Raw genomic sequence first — 20,641 nt, forward strand, 5'->3', positions numbered from 1 at the left:
AGTTCCATAAATTAATCATGTGAGGGTCCGAGCCGCTCATGACCGTGAGCACGGCTAGTATACTAGTTTTACACTCTGCAGAGGTTGCGCATCTTTACCCACAAGTCATGTTACCCATCTGCCAAGAGATGGCCAATCCCATACACCTCTATCGAGGAGGCGAGGCAGGGTAACACTACGAGGCCTTTACAAAGTTCCACTAGCTTCAGAAATCCCGCTACAGTTTATAGGAAGCTCCAATGCAGGGTTCTTGCCTGACTGCCATCGCAGCAAAATCAACCAAGGACCTCCCTACACTGACCACTCCCCTACTGCCCTTGCCCCTTTCGGGTAAGGAAGACCTCCACTAGCTTTCCTAGTTAATCAGCCAAGGGCGTCCCATTATACCCTTGTGGTAGCACTGTTTTCCCGGGTGGTCGCTCCATGTTCCCATTAACATAATGATCTTAACATGAACAATAATAATAAAAGAGAATAAAAGAGTAATTATGAATAAAGTATCTTCATACCCAAATCCACATAAAGCAATAGCAGGTACTACCCAAAGAAATATTTCAGTGGTAAACAAGGTATAAAGATAGCCAAAACTAGGGTAACCTATTGGGTCCCATCAAAATTATCCTATGCAGATCATTATAATTAATAAGAACATGGCTGGGAAAAAGTAAGTGATCAAGGGCACAACTTGCCTTCAATGAGCTCCTGCTCAGCTATCTCTACTTGCTGAACCTCAAAATCCACAGCGGCTTGCTCGTCTACTCGCATCAACACAATACATACATAGCATAGCATAAATTAACATCACATCAAACATGTAAATAAAATATACAGTAAAAATCTACACATTAAAATGAAATCATAGGAACTGAAATCATTAAATTTGGAGTTATAGAATTCAAGTTATGGATTTCCTAAGATTTAATGTGCTTGAAATAGGATTAAATGATAAATTAATTTTCTTACTGTGTTCATGTCAAACCAGAGATACTAAATGATAGAGAATATTATTACAAAATTTTAGAAACTGGAATGGCTCAATTTGGACTAAAAATGGATTTTCTATGATTTATACAAGTTCTAGGGTTTATTTTCATATTAAAAATCCAATTTCTAATTCATTTAATTGATTTAAAACAATTCTGGATAGGGCCTCGATTTCCAGAGAAGTCGGGGGCCCAGGCGTAAATGTAACCGAGACTCATAACACTGCAGAGGCGGACGGCGGGTTAAATCCTGCTTTCCTCGGGGACTCTTTAACAAAAGTACCCGCGAAGGGGTATCAGACGACCCTGGCCGTCCGATCGCAAGTCAAGGGCCGAGATCAGATCCGCCCAAGATCGAAACGGTATGCACCAGGAGCCGCAGGATTAAAAACCGATGGCCAGGATTTAAAAACCTAGGATCTAATCTACACTCTACATTCGCAATCCAACGGACATGCCTTAATCCGCACAACGAGCTATCCCCCCTTTAGATCTCACCCGCTCAAATCTAATCAAACGGCCATAAGTCTGTCTCCTACCCGCCGATGAGCTACGGCGAGCAGAGCCCTCTGCGCGGCGGCGGACCTCGCCGGAGCATTTGCAACCGGCGCGCCAGAGCCCCAAGCCCCTTTCCAAAGGGTTCCAAACAATCTACGTATGAAGGCGAGTCTACTGGGGAGTTTCTTACCGAGATTCGTGTAGCAGTTCGCCACGGCCACAGCCAATAGCGGATCCGCGGCGGTGATGAAGTACGGCGAAGAATTATGGTCGCCCCGAGGAACAATCCCGTCAGGCACCACCAAGGACGATCTCCAGGAGGCACGGTGAAGCGCCACGACCCTTTTCCAAGTCCTCAACGGTGTCAAGGACGAGTATTAGCTGCGGCGGCGCCCTGCTCGCTTCGGTTTGTTCTGGTGGCTAGAGGTTTGTGTGCGACGAGGGAAGAGGAGGAGAGATAGGGTCTGGTGCCGCGCTTTATGGTCGCTAGGAAGGTCGATTTGAGGCGTCCCCAACGGATTCCCGCGATCTGCGCCATAACCGAGCACCGAGCACGCCCGGGTCGCGCGGCGACGGAAGAGGACGCATCCGACGTGCCGGGCCCACACTGCAGTGAGACACGAGCGTTGAAGATGACAGCTGACGAGTGGGCCCGCAATACCAGTGAGCAAAGGGAAACGCGGGCGGTTGACAGTTGGGCCCCGCCTGTAAATCAGCCGCGCGCGCGTGTGTTAAAAGCTGGGCCGCGCGGTGTACACCTGAAGGTGGGCCGAATTGGTTTCTTCCGGCCCAAGTAACCCCCTTTATTCTTTTTCTTTTTATTTTTCTGTTTTCTTTCTATTCAAATTTCAAATTCTTCCCAAGTTTAAATTTCCTGACTGGTTGACAAGTTTATTCAAAGATCACATATTCAATTTGAACATACCAAGACAAGATTTACTTATTTATGAATTTATTTTGTAGGTTATAATATTTCTTTCTCCCTTACCCTTTTAAATCCCAACTCAAATTTATGTTTTAATCCAATCCCCAACTCATTTTTTTGTTTATATTTTTTAACCATGTTATTATTTTATTAAATGCACACACAAAACTCCAATATGATGCATTTTCTTTTATTTTAGTGTCTTTGGTTTTAATTGATCACTCTCAACATGTATGCTCTTTTTATGATGCAAAATGAGGCTCATTAAATAAGGAAATCTCCATATAATGATTTTATACAATTTTGAGTATTACAGTGCTATCCAATCGAGAGATGTCTAAAAACTATTCGAAAGAAATGTAGAAATAAATGCAAAATCGAGGCTTCCATTGCAGAGGCATACATTCTAGAGGAGGTCTCAAACTTCACAACAACTTATTATGGTGACAAACTGCCGAGCGTGCATAATCCACCCCCTCGTTACAATGATGGCGACAATGAATCGAACCTTAGCATATTTCGAGGCCAACTCGGAAGCGCAAGTGGCTCGACCACCAAGACCCTGACACATGAAGAGTGGCGGCATATCATGCTATACGTATTGACCAACCTTGAAGAGGTGACGCCATACATGGAACAATTTCTTCATGAATTCTGGCGTCGATCAAGGGACCCCACTCCACAGGAATATGATGCTCTTCTTAGAAAGGGTGCAAGAAATGGGTTGCCCGATTTCATTTCCTGGTTCAAACGTAAGGTACGTGCTTAGTTTGTAAAAGAGATACGTCTTTGAACTCAATTTAGCGTCTTTTAACTTGCGAATACTTGCAGGGCCAAAGAGATCTATCTATGAGTGCCGAGTTGAGACAAGTAGCCAACAACTTTGCTTATAGGGTCAAGAAATATTCTGGGTATGACGTCAATGGATATCGTTTTCGCACAACACACTACGACAAAAGTCGGCCCAATCGGAAAACAACGTGTTCTGGAGTCTTTACGCTGGGCCTTGACAATGTCGATTATTTTGGACGAATCGAAGAAATATATGAGCTCAATTTTTATGGTTCCAAACCTCTTACTCCAGTGATATTCAAATGTCATTGGTTTGACCCTCAAGTGACGAGACGGACACATTCTAATCTTGGGATAGTCGAAATTCGACAAGATTCCACCTTAGCAGGAGACGATGTCTATATCGTGGCCCAACAGGCCACACAAGTGTATTATCTCCCATATGCATGTCAAACGAAAGAACATCTTAAGGGTTGGGATGTTGTGTATAAGGTATCGCCGCACAGGAGGTTATTTGTTCCTAACGATGAAAATTACAACTTAGACCCGGACACATATGATGGAGAGTTCTTCCAAGAAGATGGGCTAGAAGGGCGATTTGAGATAGACTTAACTGAAGCTATCGGAATGGACGTAGATATTGAAATGGTTGTTGATGAGGAGGATGATGAGGTGCAAAATGATAATGACTTAGTAATCCTTGAAGGCAATGACATTATGACGAGGTTGCGTCTTCCGATGGTGTTGAGATTGAAATGCTTGATAGTGATGATGATAGTTATGATCCGGCTAACCCCGACACATATGAAGATTATTTTTAATCGATGTAATGCTATATGACTTTTTATTTCACACCTATTTTTAAATACATCTTTTTATATGTGCTTATTTGTTTACTCTTAATTGCAGGTTGTTGGACAAATATGGTGGGCGGTTGGCTGAGTAGGAGGAGGGGGAGGCGGCGTAGGACGGCGGACGAGGCAGAGCAGGCAGCGCAGCAGGACGACGCAGAGCAGGTAGCACAGCAGCAGGCGGCGCCTCAGGACGACGACAACCAACAGCAGGACGACGACGACCAGCAACAGGACGCCTCAGGTTCAGGCGGCTCTAGTTCGAGGAGCATCTACCTGCGAGGCCCCGCGAGTCTCCCTCAGCGTCCCATACTTCGGGACAGGCGACCGCTGATTCGGCCGGAAGGGGAGAGGTATGTAACTTTATGTTCTTCATTCTTGTTCATATTATGTGTTCAAAATCATAATATAAACTAATACTTTTTATTTATCACTTGGACAGGTCTTGGACGGTTTTGGATTATGCTGGGGGTCATCGTTGCCCCCCCAATGGAATCCTCGGCCTGCTGTGCAGGGAACACTTCCCTGGACTTACGCCGGAGTGACGGGCCCAGCCTTCACCTTCGACCACTACGCCGTCGCCCCCGATGCAGTAGACCGGGACGATAGGGAATTCAATAACAAGGCGGAGCGGGTGAAGCAAGAGCTGTGGGTAAGTCTTAGTATAATGTAAAATACGTCGCATTCGTTGCAAATTCTTGAAATAATGTATGGATACATCGTTTTGTATGCATGATTTCTTCAGATGCGATGCTGGATACGAGGCTAGGGCGGATGTGGTGGCCACCACGAGCTGTAAGAAGCTCGTCGTGGACATGCACTATGAGGCCCGCATCCAGGCCATCATCACCTACCACGGCTCCGTCCTTGGGGAGAGGGTGACCAAACCTCAAGCCCGAACCATGTCGTTGACCAGGGAGCAGTACCTGCAGGTAAAGTCATGCATGTTTGGTACCAGTACTCTATGCATGAATTTTATTTTATCTTCTGATATGCACTTTACGTGTTTACTTTGTAGATGATTCCACATTGGTACGCCGCACATCCTCTGTGCTGGGAGCAGATGGTGGATAGGTGGTGTTCGGCTGAGTGGGACGAGGCGCACACTGCTAGCCGGGAACGGCGTTTGATGATGCAAGGCCCCTCCCACCACCAAGGCAGCCGGAGCCTGGGCCAATATGCCGAAGCATGGGTACGCCACCTTTTTTATTTAGATATATAGCACTAAGTTAGATATTATTTCTAACTATCTCGTTGGTTTTCGTTGCAGTCGGTGTCACATGGTGGCAGGCCTTGCTCCACCTTCTCGGCCTATGCTATGGCCCATAAGGGTAAGGCGACGTCCGACGTCACCTACAACCCGGATGACGGGCCCGAGGCCTACACCAACCCCGCCGTCTACAGCCGCCTCCATGACTACACTGCCATGGCGCAGGAGGTCCATGGCGCAGGAGGTCCATGGCCCAGACTATGATCCGAGCACCGAGCCGATCGACCCCGATGTGCTCATGAGGGTCGGAGGAGGCAAGAGACATGGGCAGTACTGGATTGCCGATGAGGCAATCGACTCGTCCTCCACTCCCACTCTGTCTCAGGTGAGAGCAAGGAGCACGAGCTCGAGTCCAGCCATACGACCTCGGCACGACAGCTCACAGCATCACATACAGCAACTCGAGGTTAGTGCTTCTGTAACTCGTCCTTCCTTGAGTTATATACCTACTCTTTGAGTTACTATAACGTTGGCTTGTAATATTACAGACCCAACTAGAAGAAGAGAGGAGGGAACGTCAAGAGATGGAGGCGAGGATAATGGCGGAGCGGGCGGCGGCTGATCAGAGGATGGCGGAGATGTTCCAGTACATGCAGAGCCTTGGCACCGCACAGGGCATCGCTCCGCCACCTCCATTGTTCCCTCCAGTTGACCCTGCTCTCTTCCACACTCCTGTGAGTATCAAAATTGTATTTAGATGTTTGTAATGCATCTGGTATAACACATGCAATCTCTTCTCTGTGTAGGGCCAATCTGGGGCGGCGTCCAACAACCCTCCGGAAGGGTTCAGCTCAACGCAGCCCTGGTCAAACCTCCCACCTCCATGAGTGTTGTGTTTTCATTGTTTTAGACTTCAGAACTTATGTATAATACTTATGTCTGTGTTTGATACTTATGTGAGAGCTTGCGACGTTTGAGACTTATGTTTGTGTTTGATACTTGTGTTGAACACTTATGTTTGTGATGGATATTTATGTTTGTGGTGACGGTTTTATGTTTGTGTTGGCTATTTATGTCTGTGATGATATCTGTGATGTATATATGTGATATATATGTGATATCTTCTGTTTGTGTGGATGGAATACAAAAAACAAATAAAAAAGGTATATACTGGTCACTTTGCCGAGTGTAACACTCGGCAAAGAGGCGCTTTGCCGAGTGTCAGGGTCATAACACTCGGTAAAGAGCATAGACCTGGGCACCGGTTTAGGTTCTTTGCCGAGTGTTATGTCGCTGGCACTCGGCAAAGAGGTCGGCTTTGCCGAGTGCCGCACAGAACACTCGGCATAGAGCCTTACATGGGGACCCTCCCTGGCGGGCTCTTTGCCGAGTGTCCCAAGTGGCACTCGACAAAGATGGATTCTTTGCCGAGTGCTGCCGGGCAGACACTCGGCAAAGATAACTCCTTTGCCGAGTGTCACCAGGGACACTCGTCAAAGCTGCCATCTCCGTCACCCGGCGCCGTAACGGCTGCTTTTCTTTGCCGAGTGCTCTCTGGCACTCGGCAAACCTCTTTGCCGAGTGCCCGAGAAAAAGCACTCGGCAAAGAAGGCTTTGCCGATGCACTGTTTGCCGAGCCTTCTTTGCCGAGTGTCACACTCGGCAAAGCCTTTGCCGAGTGTTTTTAAGGCTTCGCCGAGTGCTTTAGGCACTCGGCAAAGCGATTGATTCCGGTAGTGATTCAAAGGATACTGGGTTTTGATAAAAACAGAGAAGGTGGACTTGTGTGGTAACAAGTGTTTAATCATTAAATAGATAGAGTTCCACCTAACATCCATGTCAACACCAAATTTACGAGGGCGAATAGCCATACTCATACAGTAGCTTTTGTATGCAGCTATACGTTGGTTGGATGCATTTAAAAATGTTATAGCAGTTCTGAAGTCATCAAGATATGTTCTGATAAGATCCAAACCAGCTTTAACAATTAGATTAATAACATGACATGAACAACATTGACGCAAAAACATAGTAGACAATTCATCATCAGATGCATCAGTACCAAGGCTACTATCAGGAACAGGTACACCAAGGTAACCACACAAGAAAGGTCTTAGAAATTTCATGGCAACATTATTTGAGGAAGCATTATCCAAAGTTATAGCAAACACTTTTTTAGTTAAACTGTACTCATCAATAACAGTAGCTACAAGATTAGCAATGTTAACACCACTATGCTTACCATCAATGAGTCGAAGTGCAAGCAATCTTTTTTTCTAATTCCCACTTAGAATTAACAAAATGAGCTACTACACTTAAGTAATCCTCCTTTGCCTTGCCAGACCAAATATCAGAAGTAAGACAAACAGAACCAACATCATTTTTAGAAGTTTCAATTAAGTTCACCATACGTTCATTATAAAATTTAACCATGTCCCTAGCAGTGGTCTGTCTAGAAACATGCATAGATCTAGGGTTATGAGAACGATTGATATAACATTGAAAAGCAGGAGTAGAACCATGCCATAAAGGAAGGTCATCCCTAGCAATCAAACGACACAGTTCAGTCCTAGCAATAGAAGCAGAGTACTCCCAACGTTGCAAAGTACCGTCAGTATTGTACTTAAGCACAGATTGGACTTGCCCAGAGCGTTCATGTGCTTTCTTAGCAGGGCAATTATGACGAAGCAAATGACCAGTACCAGAAGTAGATCGAGCAGTAAGTGTTTGCTTACAGTGCTTGCAACGAGCAGCATACCTGACTTTCTTACCATTCACAATCTTAGTCAATTCATCAAAGTCATTCCAGCACTTGGACCTTTTCTTCATGTTGCTACCACTAGCATCAGCAGCCTAATCAGGATTAGGGACTGCTGCTGACGGGCTAGTGGATCCGATTCCAGTGCCAATTTGAGAGCCGACAACAGTATCAACCTCAATAGGATCTCCATGGGTGTCACCAAACCCCAGGAAGTACCTAGCATCCTGCGCCTCATTGTGGTCCTCAAGCCGGCGCTCCTCCTCCTCTGCAGCCGCGTCAAGGTCCATGCATGACCCCGACTTCGACCACGAGCCCGAGGAGCTAAACCGGTTAGAGGAATGTCACCTCCGATTCCTCAACGACTGCAATGCACCAAAAGTACAATTAATTTAAATTATACAAACAGTATACTAAAGTGAGTTCAGATGTTGTAAACTAAATATAAAAAACATAACAGACAACAACTAAAATAAACAACTAACAACTAATTAAACAGACAACAACTAACAATGGCATGTATAAGCTAACGACAGAATTAAACAGACAACGACCGGCATGTATAAGGTATAAGCTAACGACAGAGATGCATGTATAAGCTAACGACAGAATTAAACAGACAACGACAGAATTAAACAAACTTGTTTGGAAGCTAGCGACGACATGTATAAGGTATAAGCTAACGACAGAGATGCGTTCTTGACTATCAGGCTATCAGCTAATGACAGCCGACGGGCGACGGCATGTATCTTCTGAATTCTGATAAGCTAACGACAGTAAATGAGTAGAGAGTAGAGACGAACCTTTCAAAGCCGGAGCACCAGAGACGACGTCGTCGACGTGTGGACTGTGGTGTGCCGCACGATGGACAAGAGAACGCCTGGGCAACCAGAGACCGAGAAGGGCGAGCACGAGCTGTGGCCAAGCAGAGAAGGGCGACTGGGCGAGCAGCCGAGCACGAGATCCCCAATCGACCGCAGGGCGCAGAGGCGAGCAGCCGAGCACGACCGACGAGCACGAGATCCCCAATCGGCGAGCACGACGAGATCCCCAATCGACGACCGACGAGCAGGGCGAGCAGCCGAGCACGACCGACGAGCGCGAGATCCCCAATCGGCGAGCACGACGAGATCCCCAATCGACGATCGATGAGCAGGGCGAGCAACCGAGCACGACCGGCGAGCACGAGATCCCCATCGGCGAGCACGACGAGATCCCCAATCGACGACCGACGAGCAGGGCGAGCAGCCGCCAGCCGAGCACGACCGAATCGCCAACGGCCAAGGCACGAGAGGCGAGAGAGAAAACGGCGGCACCGCCGCCAGAGACCGAGAGCAGAGAGGGCGTCGGGCCAGGGTTGGGGACTCGAGGTCGGGGATAGCTGGAATGCTGGATAGCCGATAGGGTTAGGGTTTAAGCAGAGAGCCGAGCCGCCGTCCCGGGCCTACGCTAGACTGAAATTGAATTGGGCCTGCGCTACACTGCATTTGTGTTGTCAAATACGCGGGCCGCCGTCGGGCCGACCCATTTATCGTGTCGGGCCGGGCCAAAGCACGCGGGCTGTCGTTTCTGCCCATACCCGGCACGCTAAACGGGCCGTGCCGGGCCGTGTTTGGACCGGGCTAAATTCGTGTCGTGCCACGGGCCAAACGGGCGGCTCACACTGTTTGGACATCTATACGCGAAGCTAGCAGTGAATAAAGAAAACCAAATCTGGTGAACATGTAGACGTGATGCGAATCTGGTTAACCAAATCAGCAGTAGAGGGTAGGGCAGGACAGTCGGACAAATCTGCTTACCGTCGAGCTCCTCCGCGACAGATTTGGGCCGCCGTCGAGAAGCTAACGGGTTGCTGCTGCGCCGCCTACAGATGCTGCGCCGCCTCCAGATTGCTGCGGCAGGTGAGAAGCTAGCAGTACACGAAGAACGCACGGGTTGCAGAGGATCCACCTCCCTGCTCCATGGGCTGCACCCTTTTGTTCGATCCAAACGTACGTTTGGGCCATGTTTGGTCACAGATCCATGCTCATTCTTTTATTAGAATGGCCCAATCCAACTCTGCCCTAATTAGTGGAAAACCCAAAAATAATCAAAATTGTTTAGCCCATGGGTTTGAAGGCCCTTTAATTTGTGCCCACGAGTTTGTATGGCCCATTCCCAGGCCTATTCGCATCACGCTGATGACCTTTCTCTAAAAAAATTACTCTACAGGTTAACAGATCGTCGTCTGGTCCACATGCTTAATTAGAAAAGAGTGCAAAAAGCTCACCGCATGAATGTGAGACGAACAAACGTTTAGGTAGATGAACAGTCGTCGGAGTCCGGCTCGTCGGCTCCGACCACCGGCCGGTTCCCATCCTTCCTTCTGTTCTAGCGTCCAGATATCTATACCTACTATAGTTTGTTTGTGTGGTTTAAACTTGAGACACGTACGCGCCATTGCTTTGAACTCTGAGAGCAAGAGCAGGGGGGTGGCGCGTTTGTGCCGTACGCGATCGCGTGTGGTGTTAATTTGTATAGCCTTTAGAGACGAAAAGACACCTTGTCATCTCGAGTGAAGGACGACGATTTGACGTTGCAGTATATACCATATCTTAAACAATTGTTTCCCATCGCCGCCAGACTGTGGCTATGAAGGCCACCGCGCCTGCCCCTGCCATGGCTGATTTTTTTAAAGAAGAGACACTAACACTATTAGCCGTTACAGCACCAACTAGACAAACGCGCTGCTCGATCGATCACAGATCTCTGACGATGGCGATCCCCATGGAGCGGGCCGTGGCGACGACGGACTTGCACATGGCCTCAAGCGACGCGTACTTGCAGGAGGGGTCGTCACCCAGCTTCAGCCTCGCGATCTCGTACACGTGGCGGACGGTGAGGGACGCGGCGGTGACGTGGCCGGGGAACCGGCTGGCGGTCTGGATCCCGGCGGCCTTCTTGAGGAGCCACGACACCGAGGGCGGCTTCACCACGAGCTGGAAGGTGCTGTCCCTGTAGACGGTCACGGTGACCCGTATCGGGGTGTCGGGCTTGTACCTCTGCGTCCTGGCGTTGATCTCCTTGCAGAGCGCCATCAGGTTCACCCGGTAGGGGCCCAGCGCTGGGCTCACTGGAGGCCGGTCCCGTGCGGGCTGCGCCGGCTGGTAGGACGAGGCGGATCGTTGCCAGCACAGACTTCCTTACGAATGCATCTTTCAGAGCTGCCGCCATCGTTCCTCTGCAGAAATAGGATAGAATAGAATAGAATGTCTGCAGTCTGCACACGCGCAGAACGTTAACATATCAGATCAGTCGATGAATCGAAAACCGATATAATTAATCAATAATGCCAGTAAATGGGAATGGAAGCCAATTATATTGATTCACAGTGGGTACTGCCATCGATTAGAAACTCGGAGCATCCAGACCTGTTCCTCCTCGGCGGGACGTACGGTGGCTCGATCGGTGCCAAGGAGCCGCCGCCGTCAGGGGTGCGAGCGCGATATATAATAATGCCCCTAGGCTTGGGTCCGTTTGTTTGGGCTTTGTTAACGCTGCTAGGGGCTGTCAAATGTCCTATTTTTAAGTCCATTTCTATAAGAATCGATTTGTTAGTGAGCGAAAATTGGCATGCCTATCTTTTTATGTTACGGTCCGTCATATGTGTTTCACCTTTCCTTTTGTAGTGAGTATCATTACCTGTTGCCTTAAAACCTTGTTGTGGCGCGTAACAAGAGTTACCTGTCGGAGGCCAGTGACAATGCTCTTCATTTCTCAACATCCATTTTCTTCAGTATAGATATGAAATAGGAAATCCGATTTGCTGATTACTAAGATGATCAGAACAAAAGCAGTCAGTCAGTTTGGTGGATGCGCATTGCAAATGACAGTCAAGTTGCATGAAAGAAACCGGCAAGCAAAATGGACGAAAACTGGACACCTTCAGTGTCGACATGATATTAATTACCCAACAAGTCTGAAATGCCTGTACTGTCCAACTCAATGCAGCATGGGGGCACAACCAACAGATTCACACTGAACACCTGAGTTTATTCATTGCAGCGAGGTTATTTGTTCAGTTTTGTGTTTATAGAGAACGATAAACATCAGGATTTCAACAATAAAGCCACACGCTTGTAGATGCTACAGGTTACAGATTTGACTAAGGGGAATGCTGAGCTAGGAAGCTAGCTAACAAGCGGATGTTGCATATCATGGCAGACCCCCATGGCGAAGCAAATTACAGAATCCTAAACAACAGAAACACCCCTACAAAGCTGGCGTGTGTGCAGCAGAACTTAACAAATGCTGACAAACAGGTGAAAGCAATCGAATCAAAAAGAAGCAAGCAAGCATCTAAGAGATAGAGACTGGCGACCACAATCTTAGTTGTCCACGACAAGCTTCCGCCTCTTGTAGTTAACCATCACCTCGCCCTTGATGCCAACCACCATGGCGTTCCAGTCGTTCTCTGGGAACGGCGATACCAGCTCGAACTCAAAGTTCCTCAGTAGGTGCGTCCAGATCGCCTTGATCTGAAGGTAGGCGAAGGGCTCACCGAGGCACCCATGCCTGCCACCACCGAAGGAGATGTACGAGAAGGCACCTGCAGCCTTGTCCTCCTCCCTTCCGGGACCGAACCGGTCAGGGTCATATGAGTCAGGGTTCTTGTAGATGTGGGGCAGCCTGTTGGCGAAGGATGGTGATGTCGCGACGATGTGGCCCTTGGGGATGTCATACACTTTGCCTTCCTTTGTTGTCACGGTGAAGTCGCTGTGCGATTGACGAAGCAACATGATTAGCGGCGGGTGGAGACGGAGGGCCTCCTTGATGCACCGGTAGAGGACGTCCATCTCCGCGAGGATGTCATGATCAATCTTGTCGCCGTGCCGTTTCATGACATCCTTCTGCTCCTCTACAGCCTCTGCGAAGTACTGCTTGAACCGAAGCATGTATGCTCCAGTCCAGGTTGAGGTGATAGAGCTGGTGTGCTGCCCAGCAAAGAGTGCTGCGATAAGTAGCCCGGTTACCTCGCCCTCACTGGTGGAACGCCCATTCTTGTACTTGGAATCAATGAAGCACTGCAGCATGTCTTCTTCAGACTGTCCAGAGGCCTTGCGGGACTTGATGATGGTGGCAAAGATTTCTGCCAGACGTGCACGTGCCCTGTCGCGGCGCTTATGTGCAGGGATTGGGAGGTATGGGAAGAGGACACTGATTGGCTGCATCCCGTTGTCAAGGTCGTGGAAGAGAGCAGAAACATCGTCGAACAGCTTTTCTCGCACCTCCCTTCCCAGCAAGCACCGGCTAGCTGTCAGTATGATGAGGTGCTCCAACTCATACTTCAAATCAACAGTGCCACTTTCTCCCCATTTTGAGAAGTACTCCTGCAGGAAAGGTTGGGTTTGCATGATATTAATTACCCAACATGGATACAAAAATATGATTAAAAAATAGCAAATTCAGAAAACTAGAAGATCAGGATGACATATGTGATTTTTTATTTTATTTTATCTTGGCTTGATAAGTAAATCCTAACATGTTATTACTAATATGGAGAAGGGTGTTGAAGCTTATTAGGCCAGATGTACAGAAAATCTGGCACAAAGAACTCTCTGCATATACATGAAAATTTTAGCTTCTTCATTAGCTAAAAAGAACAAAAAAATATGAAAACTAATATTATAAGAAGATTTGTTTGGTTCAACACTGCAGTAGCAACCTAAATATCATGAATAAAGGCGATGAGATTAACAAGCTCCAATGGAGCCAGTGTGATAAAATTCAATTTGCAAGGTAGATGAGGTACTCAAAGCAATTTTTCTTGCACTATGTGTACATCCAGGATGCCTTTAGGAGTTTGGCAGTTTATCCTGCCAATTCTGGTGCTTGTAGCCACATAAATTCTTTTTTTTCAGTAACAAGTTTGTGTAATGTTTCAATGCAAGCATGAAGCTCAAGGCCTAAAATTAATACTTAAGTCAAGAATCTTAGGACAGGGCAATAAATAATAATAATGCTGGCTGTAATATGAAGCCATGCTTTTATAATTGACCGTCACATTCAACTAGATGGAGTACAGCACAACATATCTTGTCAGCTCTCAAGGAAACATAACTGCACTTCTTTTTACAAACTTAGGAGCTGATAACAAGATAATATTCTTTAATAGAAAAAGGAAATATATTATTCCCACCTCACCTTTACAAGAAACAGAAACTGTGTCCATGTGTCATATCCATTTGTGAGTTAGCAAATAAATATAGCTTGCAGAGATCAGCTAGTAAAGGAATGTTGCCCATTATATCTAATCTTTTTTACAACAATTATCTCTAAATTGATTGAGTGTCGCTTGAGAAAAAAAGGTAGAAAGAATGTGAACACAGAAACAGTTCATCAGAACATAGAAAAGAAACTTTAATACACAAAACTAGGAAATATACAAAGAACCACATAAAGAAAATGTCCCAATACAAAAGAAGAGCATGCAAGGAATCCCAAAAGCCTGCTACTTAGGGTCTGGAAGCATCAGCTCAAAAAGGATGAAGATGATGTGAGATAGACACGCACTGGTTCCAAAAGTTGCACATTAGTCATAATTGAGCCTCCTTTCCGAAAAGAAAAAAAAGGCAACCTATAACTTCCCGAAGGAACTAGATAATCCAGTGAAGAAAAATATGCTGGCCTCAAATGAACTCAGACAAAAAAAACACACACCATGTCTACGCTCTTAGGAAATGGAAGTGAAGAGCTATATCATAGATGTTAAGTCCTATTTGCTAAAGTAGTGCATTTTTTGCCACCACAAAGCTCCACCGAGATAGTAAACAAAATGCTCGAGAAGCACTAAACCAACAACCTTTAAGCAGAAATGCTCAGAAAATAAACATGAATGAGAACACCAAGTATGGGGTTTATGGTACTCCTGTGGAACTATCATATTGCAAACCCTGTCCCCCCAAGTACTGAATTACTCCTAATGTGCCCACAGTTACAGATCCACAAACCCAAACATATCAAGAACAAGCACTTCACCCTCATCGCAAGTACTGAATCGCCACATGAACCACATATTAAGGGGTTAGACTAAAAACAGATCTTAAGACAGAGCAGTAAGTCGGTAAGTGATTCCGCACCTCAGCCTCAGCAACCATCTGGTCGACATAGCTGCGCAGCTTGTTCGCCCGGAGCGCCTCGGTAAAGAACCTGAACTGCTCCTGCCTGACGGAGTAGTCGACGTCGAAGACGACCCCGGGGCCGAAGGTGGGCACGTTGAACCTGTACACCTCCTGCTGGCTCATCTCGGCCTCGTTGCCCTTGAAGAAGTGCGCGGACACCTCGGGACCGACGAGGAACGTGATCCTTCGGGTGATGATGGGGACGGTGAAGACGCTGCCGAGGCGGGCGTACTGCTCCCGGATCATGGGGATGGGCCCGCGCATGAACTTGACGAGGCCGCCGACCACCGGCGCCCCCGGGATGGTGGGCGGCAGGCGCTTGCCGCCCCCGGAGCGGGAGCCCAGGAGGAGCCTGAGGAAGGCCGCGGTTGCCAGCAGCAGCGCCGCGCCGGCGATGAGCCGCTGCTGCTGCTGGGGGTCGGCGAGATCCATCATCTGGTTCACGAGAAACGGCATTTCCATGGGTTAGGAACTAGGATCGGATCGCGGCGAGCGCAATGCAGTCAAAAGGTGCCAGAGTGGATCAGATCAAAGGTGGTAGGGTGGGCATGGAGGCCGCGAACTTCGTTTGTATCGAAGTAAAAGTGTCTTTTGAAAAATAAATTCTGAATGGCAGGCACTGGATACAGTTAGGGGAGTGAGCAGGATTAAAAAAAAGAGAGAGATCCTCGGTGGCCGGCGCCGCAAAAATCATCATCGGTGCTAACTGGTAAGCAGGAACCATGGATCGCGAGGCCGGGGGAAAGATCTTACCTTTCGCTTTCCGTATTCCAATTCGTCGGGACGGGGGGCGGCGATGCCGGGGGAGTGTGGAGTCCGGGTGTTTATATATAGGTGTGCCACGCGGCACTGCCGAATGGAGGAGGGAGTAGGATAGATCCCGTGGTTTGGGGAGGAGTGGCTGGATTAGCAATGGCGGATGGGAGGTTTACAGGGGGCGGCGGAAACAGGGGCGGCGAAGAGAGAGAGGAGGGAAGTCTTTAGACTGGCTTCAACGGTGGACGCTCTCCTCCAACTTTTTTGCAAATTGGCCCTTTTCGGGTTTTTTTCCCACAAATACGCCCCTGACAGTTTCATTTCAAAAAATGGACCCTTATCTCGGCGCCGTCATCATTGGCGCCGAGCTTCCATGTGCCGGCGCCAATACTATTGGCGCTTATACGTCAGACGTGGCGGTTGGCTGGCAGTGACGTGTCAGGGGGTCGGCGCCAAGATCTACGGCGCCGACCCCCGTGTCGGCGGCTCAACACGTGTCCGGGGGGTCGGCGCCATAGATCTTGGCGCCGACCCCCTGTATTCAACCTCTGTCGACCTTCTGTGCAAAAAAATTGAACTCACCGCCGCCGCACAGACCCCGCGCCGGCGCTGCTCCTTCCCCGGCCCGCGCTACTCCCCGGCGGCGCTCCACCACCGGCCGGCGCCGCCCCGCCCGTCACCGGCCGCCGCCGCCCCGCCCGCCCCCGGCCGGCGCCGCTCCTCCACCGGCCGGCGACGCCAAGCCCGTCCCCGCCCGGCGCCGCTCCTCCCCGGCCGGCGACGCCCCGCCCGCACCCGGTCGGCGCCGCTCCTCCCCGGCCGGCGACGCCACGCCCACACCCGGCCGGCGCCGCTCCTCCCCGTCACCGGCCGCCACGCCCACACCCGCACGCCACCGCCCCGCAAGCGCCCCCGCCGCCCCGCCCGGCGCCGCTCCTCCCCCGACCGGCGCCGCCCGGACACGCCACGCCCGCCCCCCGGCAGCCCCGCCACGCCCGCCCCCCAGCAGCCCCGCCAGCCCTGACCGCGCCGCCGCCCCGACACGGCCGGACGCCTCCCACCGCCGCCGCACGGCCGTCGACCCGTTTCGGGCGCGCTCCTCGGTCGCGCTCGCTCCTCGCCCGCGTCGTCGACGTTCATCCCCGACCGTTTAGGTAAATTTTATATGGTTTTTGTTTATTGTGCAAGCATTTTGTGTTAATTATGTTAAATTGTTTTGCTATAATTTGTGGTTTTTTGAATGTGATGAATGTTAGTTATTGTGATAAATGCTAATTTGATTGAATATTATGAATGTGAGTCAAATGTGCATGTTTTTTATCCTCCCCGTGCAGGGGAGGTGCTTTCAAAATTTGCAATTATTATATATGAGTATTTTATAATGTGATAAATGCTAATTTGATTGAATATTATGAATGTGAGTCAAATGTGCATGTTTTTTATCCTACCCGTGCAGGGGAGGTGCTGTCAAAATTTGCAATTATTATATATGAGTATTTTATAATGTGGTTAGTATATTAGTGGGTGGTGGTTATATTTGTACTTATTTAGGTACAAATTAGTGGTTTGTGGTTAGGTACTAACCATCCACAGTTTATATTGAATGTTTAATTGGTGTTTCAAATAGATGGACAATTTTTTGAGCTTGTATCATGGAGGCAATGTGGAACAAGATCCGTATGGAAATGCCAAGTTCATTGACATGCGACACGTGCCGGTACTATTCGATGGTAGACCCTCCTTGAGAGATGTGTTTACAAAGGCTAAACAAAAGTTAGGTTTCCATCAAGCTGATGACATTGCGGTTGACGGAGTGCTTAATATCGGTCATCCACCAAATGTCATAAGACGAGTCATCCCAATTGATTGTCAACTGGATTGGGATAATTATATTACTTCGGCTATGAAGACCCATTAATTTTAGGACTAGCATCTATACTTTTCAGATCCATTTCGTAGCCTTTTCAGGAGTGCTTATATAGCCTTTTCAGAGTGTAAAAATAGCCTTTTCAGGATTGTATATATAGCCTTTTCAGAAAAAGAACATAGCGTAGGACATGTAGCCTTTTCAGAACTAGAACATAGCCTTTTCAGAGTTTTTGTACATATCTGATGTTTATAATCTATTACACTATCTATCCTTTAGCCTATATATACACGATCCTTTGTACATTTGCTTCATTGTGCAATAGAATGGCTTCAGGGTCTTCTAGGGGCAAGGGTGCGGTAAATGAGAGACGAAAGGATGGAGGGAAGTTAACTCCAATGTCTTTTGATGGCCCTCTTGGTCTAGATTTTTTTGAAGAGGCGGTTTTTAACTTTCCAGTTCAAAGTAAAAAAGATTTCAACAAAGAGGTTAGACTTAGGTCCTACGATAATAGGAGAGAAGATTGGCCGAAGTGCATGCATGGCGAGGATTGCTTGGTGCAGATGTTCGTTGAGGGTGGAATTGATGGAGGCCGGCGTTTCTTCAGATGTCCTTATGCATATGTACAAATTAATTTCTAGTCCTTTTTTCTAAATACTTTTGTTGTTCAGTGAAACTAACTATAAACATTTATGCAGCATTCATTGGTCAAGGAGAATTGTGGGTTCACTCGTTGGGTAGATCCTCGTCCAATTTTTCCTCATGCGGAATACATATCCTACCTACAGAATAGGATATTTGATCTAGAGAGAGAAGTAAGCAACAAAAATGATGAGGAAGAAAGAGACACAAACAATGGTGGTGCTTCACAGGTGCAAGTATGCCCAGATCCATATTGTTGCTGCCCTTGTCACAACAAGAATGTTGGTCCTCCGTCGTCTCCACCGCACCCACAGCAGACACCAACAATGGGAGGATACTATGGGGAAGGCTCAACTCAATTTGGAATGTGGGAGCACTACTAGAAAACTCTTATGTATCAATTGCTTTTAGCGTGTTGGTTATCTATTTCAATTGCTTCAAGTCGCCTTCAAGAATTGCTTTAAATCTACTTTTCATCAATTATGTATTTATGTAATTTTTCATCAATTTGAAGGTAATTCATTACGAAATATCATTGTTCGACAATACATATTACCGAATAATAAGTTCATTATTACATAACTTCAAATAAAACACCAATACTACTGAGTACAACGGGGCCATTTGCCTTTGCGAAATGCATCAGGGTTCTCCTCCATTGCTTCCTTTGCACGACGTGCACGCTCAAGCTTCTTCTCCTTATCTTCCCTGCATTCAGCAACACGCCTCATTTTCTCTTCGTCTTCACGTTGTTGCTCGGCAGCAAGCTCCTCTCGTCTTTTTTTCATCCTCTCTTTGTCCTCTGCATCCCACTTTTGAAGATTCTCCAGCCACTTCTTATCTTTCTCTGATATTTCGGTGTCAATCCACTGCTCAAAATCACATAGCGGTGGAGGAGTCTACAAAATGTGCAATTATTAGTACGCAAAAAAACATTTACAAAAACATTCACAAATGTAAACATATTACAAGACTATTCTCACCATTAAATTCATCCGACGTTGAACAACAGTTGGCTCAAATGCAAAGTTAGCACACATCCAATACCTCTGTCGATAGGTGTCATGATCTTCAGACTTATCGACCTTACAAGGATCACCACAAAAACACATAGGCACTGGAACACCACTTGGCAAAGGCAGCGGGTCGAAGGCAGTTCCGGTCAAAGGACCCTTCCTAAATTTCCATAAACTCTATAACAATCAGAAATATAATAGACTCACAAAATAAGAGGCAGATCCAAAACTTACCTTTGTTTAGCATATTTACCACGCCTAGACATCTCTAGTTTAGAAGAATTGAAATGAGCACAGCAACAAGCCAGACGTAGGGTACTATTTATAGGAACGTACCTCGGCGCCATAGATCTTGGCGCCGAGGTAGGCGTCGTTGACCGGGCGCCTACCTCGGCGCCAAGATCTATGGCGCCGAGGTACGTGCCACGTCAATCCAGATCACACCGGCGTCTGACGTATAAGCGCCAATAGTATTGGCGCCGGCACACACATGCTCGGCGCCAATGATGACGGCGCCGAGCTAAGGGTCCATTTTTTGAAATGAAACTGCCAGGGGCATAAATGTGGGAAAAAAACCCGAAAAGGGCCAAATTGCAAAAAAGTTGGACGCTCTCCTCCTCTCCCCTTGATTTAGCGTCCGCAATATCACGCTACCGTGCACATCGGTGACCGCTAGAGGTGCTACAATGGAAGAGGATGCTACAGGCATTCACCAGATCTAGGGGGAGCGAGTCGGCCCCCTATCCTCGAGCAACGTGCGCAATAGTGTGTTTGCAGTAGAAAATATATTGATAAGGGTGATGTATAAGTAGGTAAAACAATATTTTATGGTAGTAGTGGGATATAGGGGGATTATTTAGGGGGAACCGCTGCAGGAGATGAAAAAATAGGGGGAAAGAGAATGCTGACGTGGCACGCGAGTAGAATATAGGGGGAAAAATTTAGGGAAAACCGCCAAACACAGTCTTACAGGGGCCGCCGGCGCCGCTGCTATACCGCTAGAGAGGGCCCACCTCTGGTCGCATGTTCGCGCACTCGTGAGACGCACATGTGACATGTGTCGCAGTGTCGAGGTGCTGATCAAACTATACAACATTTGTTTTCTTTTTTATTACCATATGACTAGGGATGTTTAAATATTTAAAGCTAATAGTTAGTGGCTAAAATTAGTTAAAGATATCTA

The 20,641-nt window shown here is 47.7% G+C and overlaps 2 protein-coding genes and 1 pseudogene across 4 annotated transcripts; all 3 read right to left on the reverse strand.

The window, feature by feature from the left end:
* Positions 1-10,572: 10,572 nt before the first annotated feature.
* Positions 10,573-11,929, reverse strand: LOC103640694 (50S ribosomal protein L11-like; annotated as a pseudogene). Its single transcript, XR_002265553.2, has one exon. The product of XR_002265553.2 is annotated as a 50S ribosomal protein L11-like (transcript).
* Positions 11,930-12,028: 99 nt separating this feature from the next.
* On the reverse strand, positions 12,029-15,965 carry LOC100191975 (putative cytochrome P450 superfamily protein). 2 transcript variants are annotated; one of them, NM_001137399.1, is made up of 3 exons: positions 15,931-15,965; positions 15,136-15,612; positions 12,031-13,386 (listed from the first exon to the last, which is right to left on the reverse strand). In NM_001137399.1, exons 2-3 carry the CDS (start codon positions 15,610-15,612, stop codon positions 12,385-12,387), a joined length of 1,479 nt encoding a protein of 492 aa, NP_001130871.1. In that variant the 5' UTR covers positions 15,931-15,965; the 3' UTR covers positions 12,031-12,384. The 2 variants fall into 2 exon arrangements, with proteins under 2 accessions (XP_008661336.1, NP_001130871.1); XM_008663114.4 differs by lacking the exon at positions 15,931-15,965 and having other exon boundaries at positions 12,029-13,386; positions 15,136-15,795.
* Positions 15,966-18,964: 2,999 nt separating this feature from the next.
* Positions 18,965-20,038, reverse strand: LOC109943114 (uncharacterized). Its single transcript, XM_020545942.1, has 3 exons — positions 19,693-20,038; positions 19,426-19,618; positions 18,965-19,341 (listed from the first exon to the last, which is right to left on the reverse strand). Exons 1-3 carry the CDS (start codon positions 19,803-19,805, stop codon positions 19,045-19,047), a joined length of 603 nt encoding a protein of 200 aa, XP_020401531.1. The 5' UTR covers positions 19,806-20,038; the 3' UTR covers positions 18,965-19,044.
* Between the last annotated feature and the right edge of the window lie 603 nt (positions 20,039-20,641).

This window comes from Zea mays, chromosome 10 (genome assembly GCF_902167145.1).
Source record: "Zea mays cultivar B73 chromosome 10, Zm-B73-REFERENCE-NAM-5.0, whole genome shotgun sequence".
NCBI classification, from domain to species: domain Eukaryota; kingdom Viridiplantae; phylum Streptophyta; class Magnoliopsida; order Poales; family Poaceae; genus Zea; species Zea mays.

What these genes read in the sequence shown, in the direction of transcription:
- LOC100191975 (XM_008663114.4), bottom strand. Translation starts at nt 15,639, where the DNA reads ATGGAAATGCCGTTTCTCGTGAACCAGATGATGGATCTCGCCGACCCC. An exon ending in AGATGGTTGCTGAGGCTGAG is followed by an intron (nt 13,387 to 15,135) that starts GTGCGGAATCAC and finishes CCTTTCCTGCAG; the next exon opens with GAGTACTTCTCAAAATGGGG.
- LOC109943114 (XM_020545942.1), bottom strand. Translation starts at nt 19,805, where the DNA reads ATGGCGCCGAGGTACGTTCCTATAAATAGTACCCTACGTCTGGCTTGT. An exon ending in GGTAAATATGCTAAACAAAG is followed by an intron (nt 19,619 to 19,692) that starts GTAAGTTTTGGA and finishes ATGGAAATTTAG; the next exon opens with GAAGGGTCCTTTGACCGGAA. An exon ending in AACGTCGGATGAATTTAATG is followed by an intron (nt 19,342 to 19,425) that starts GTGAGAATAGTC and finishes CACATTTTGTAG; the next exon opens with ACTCCTCCACCGCTATGTGA.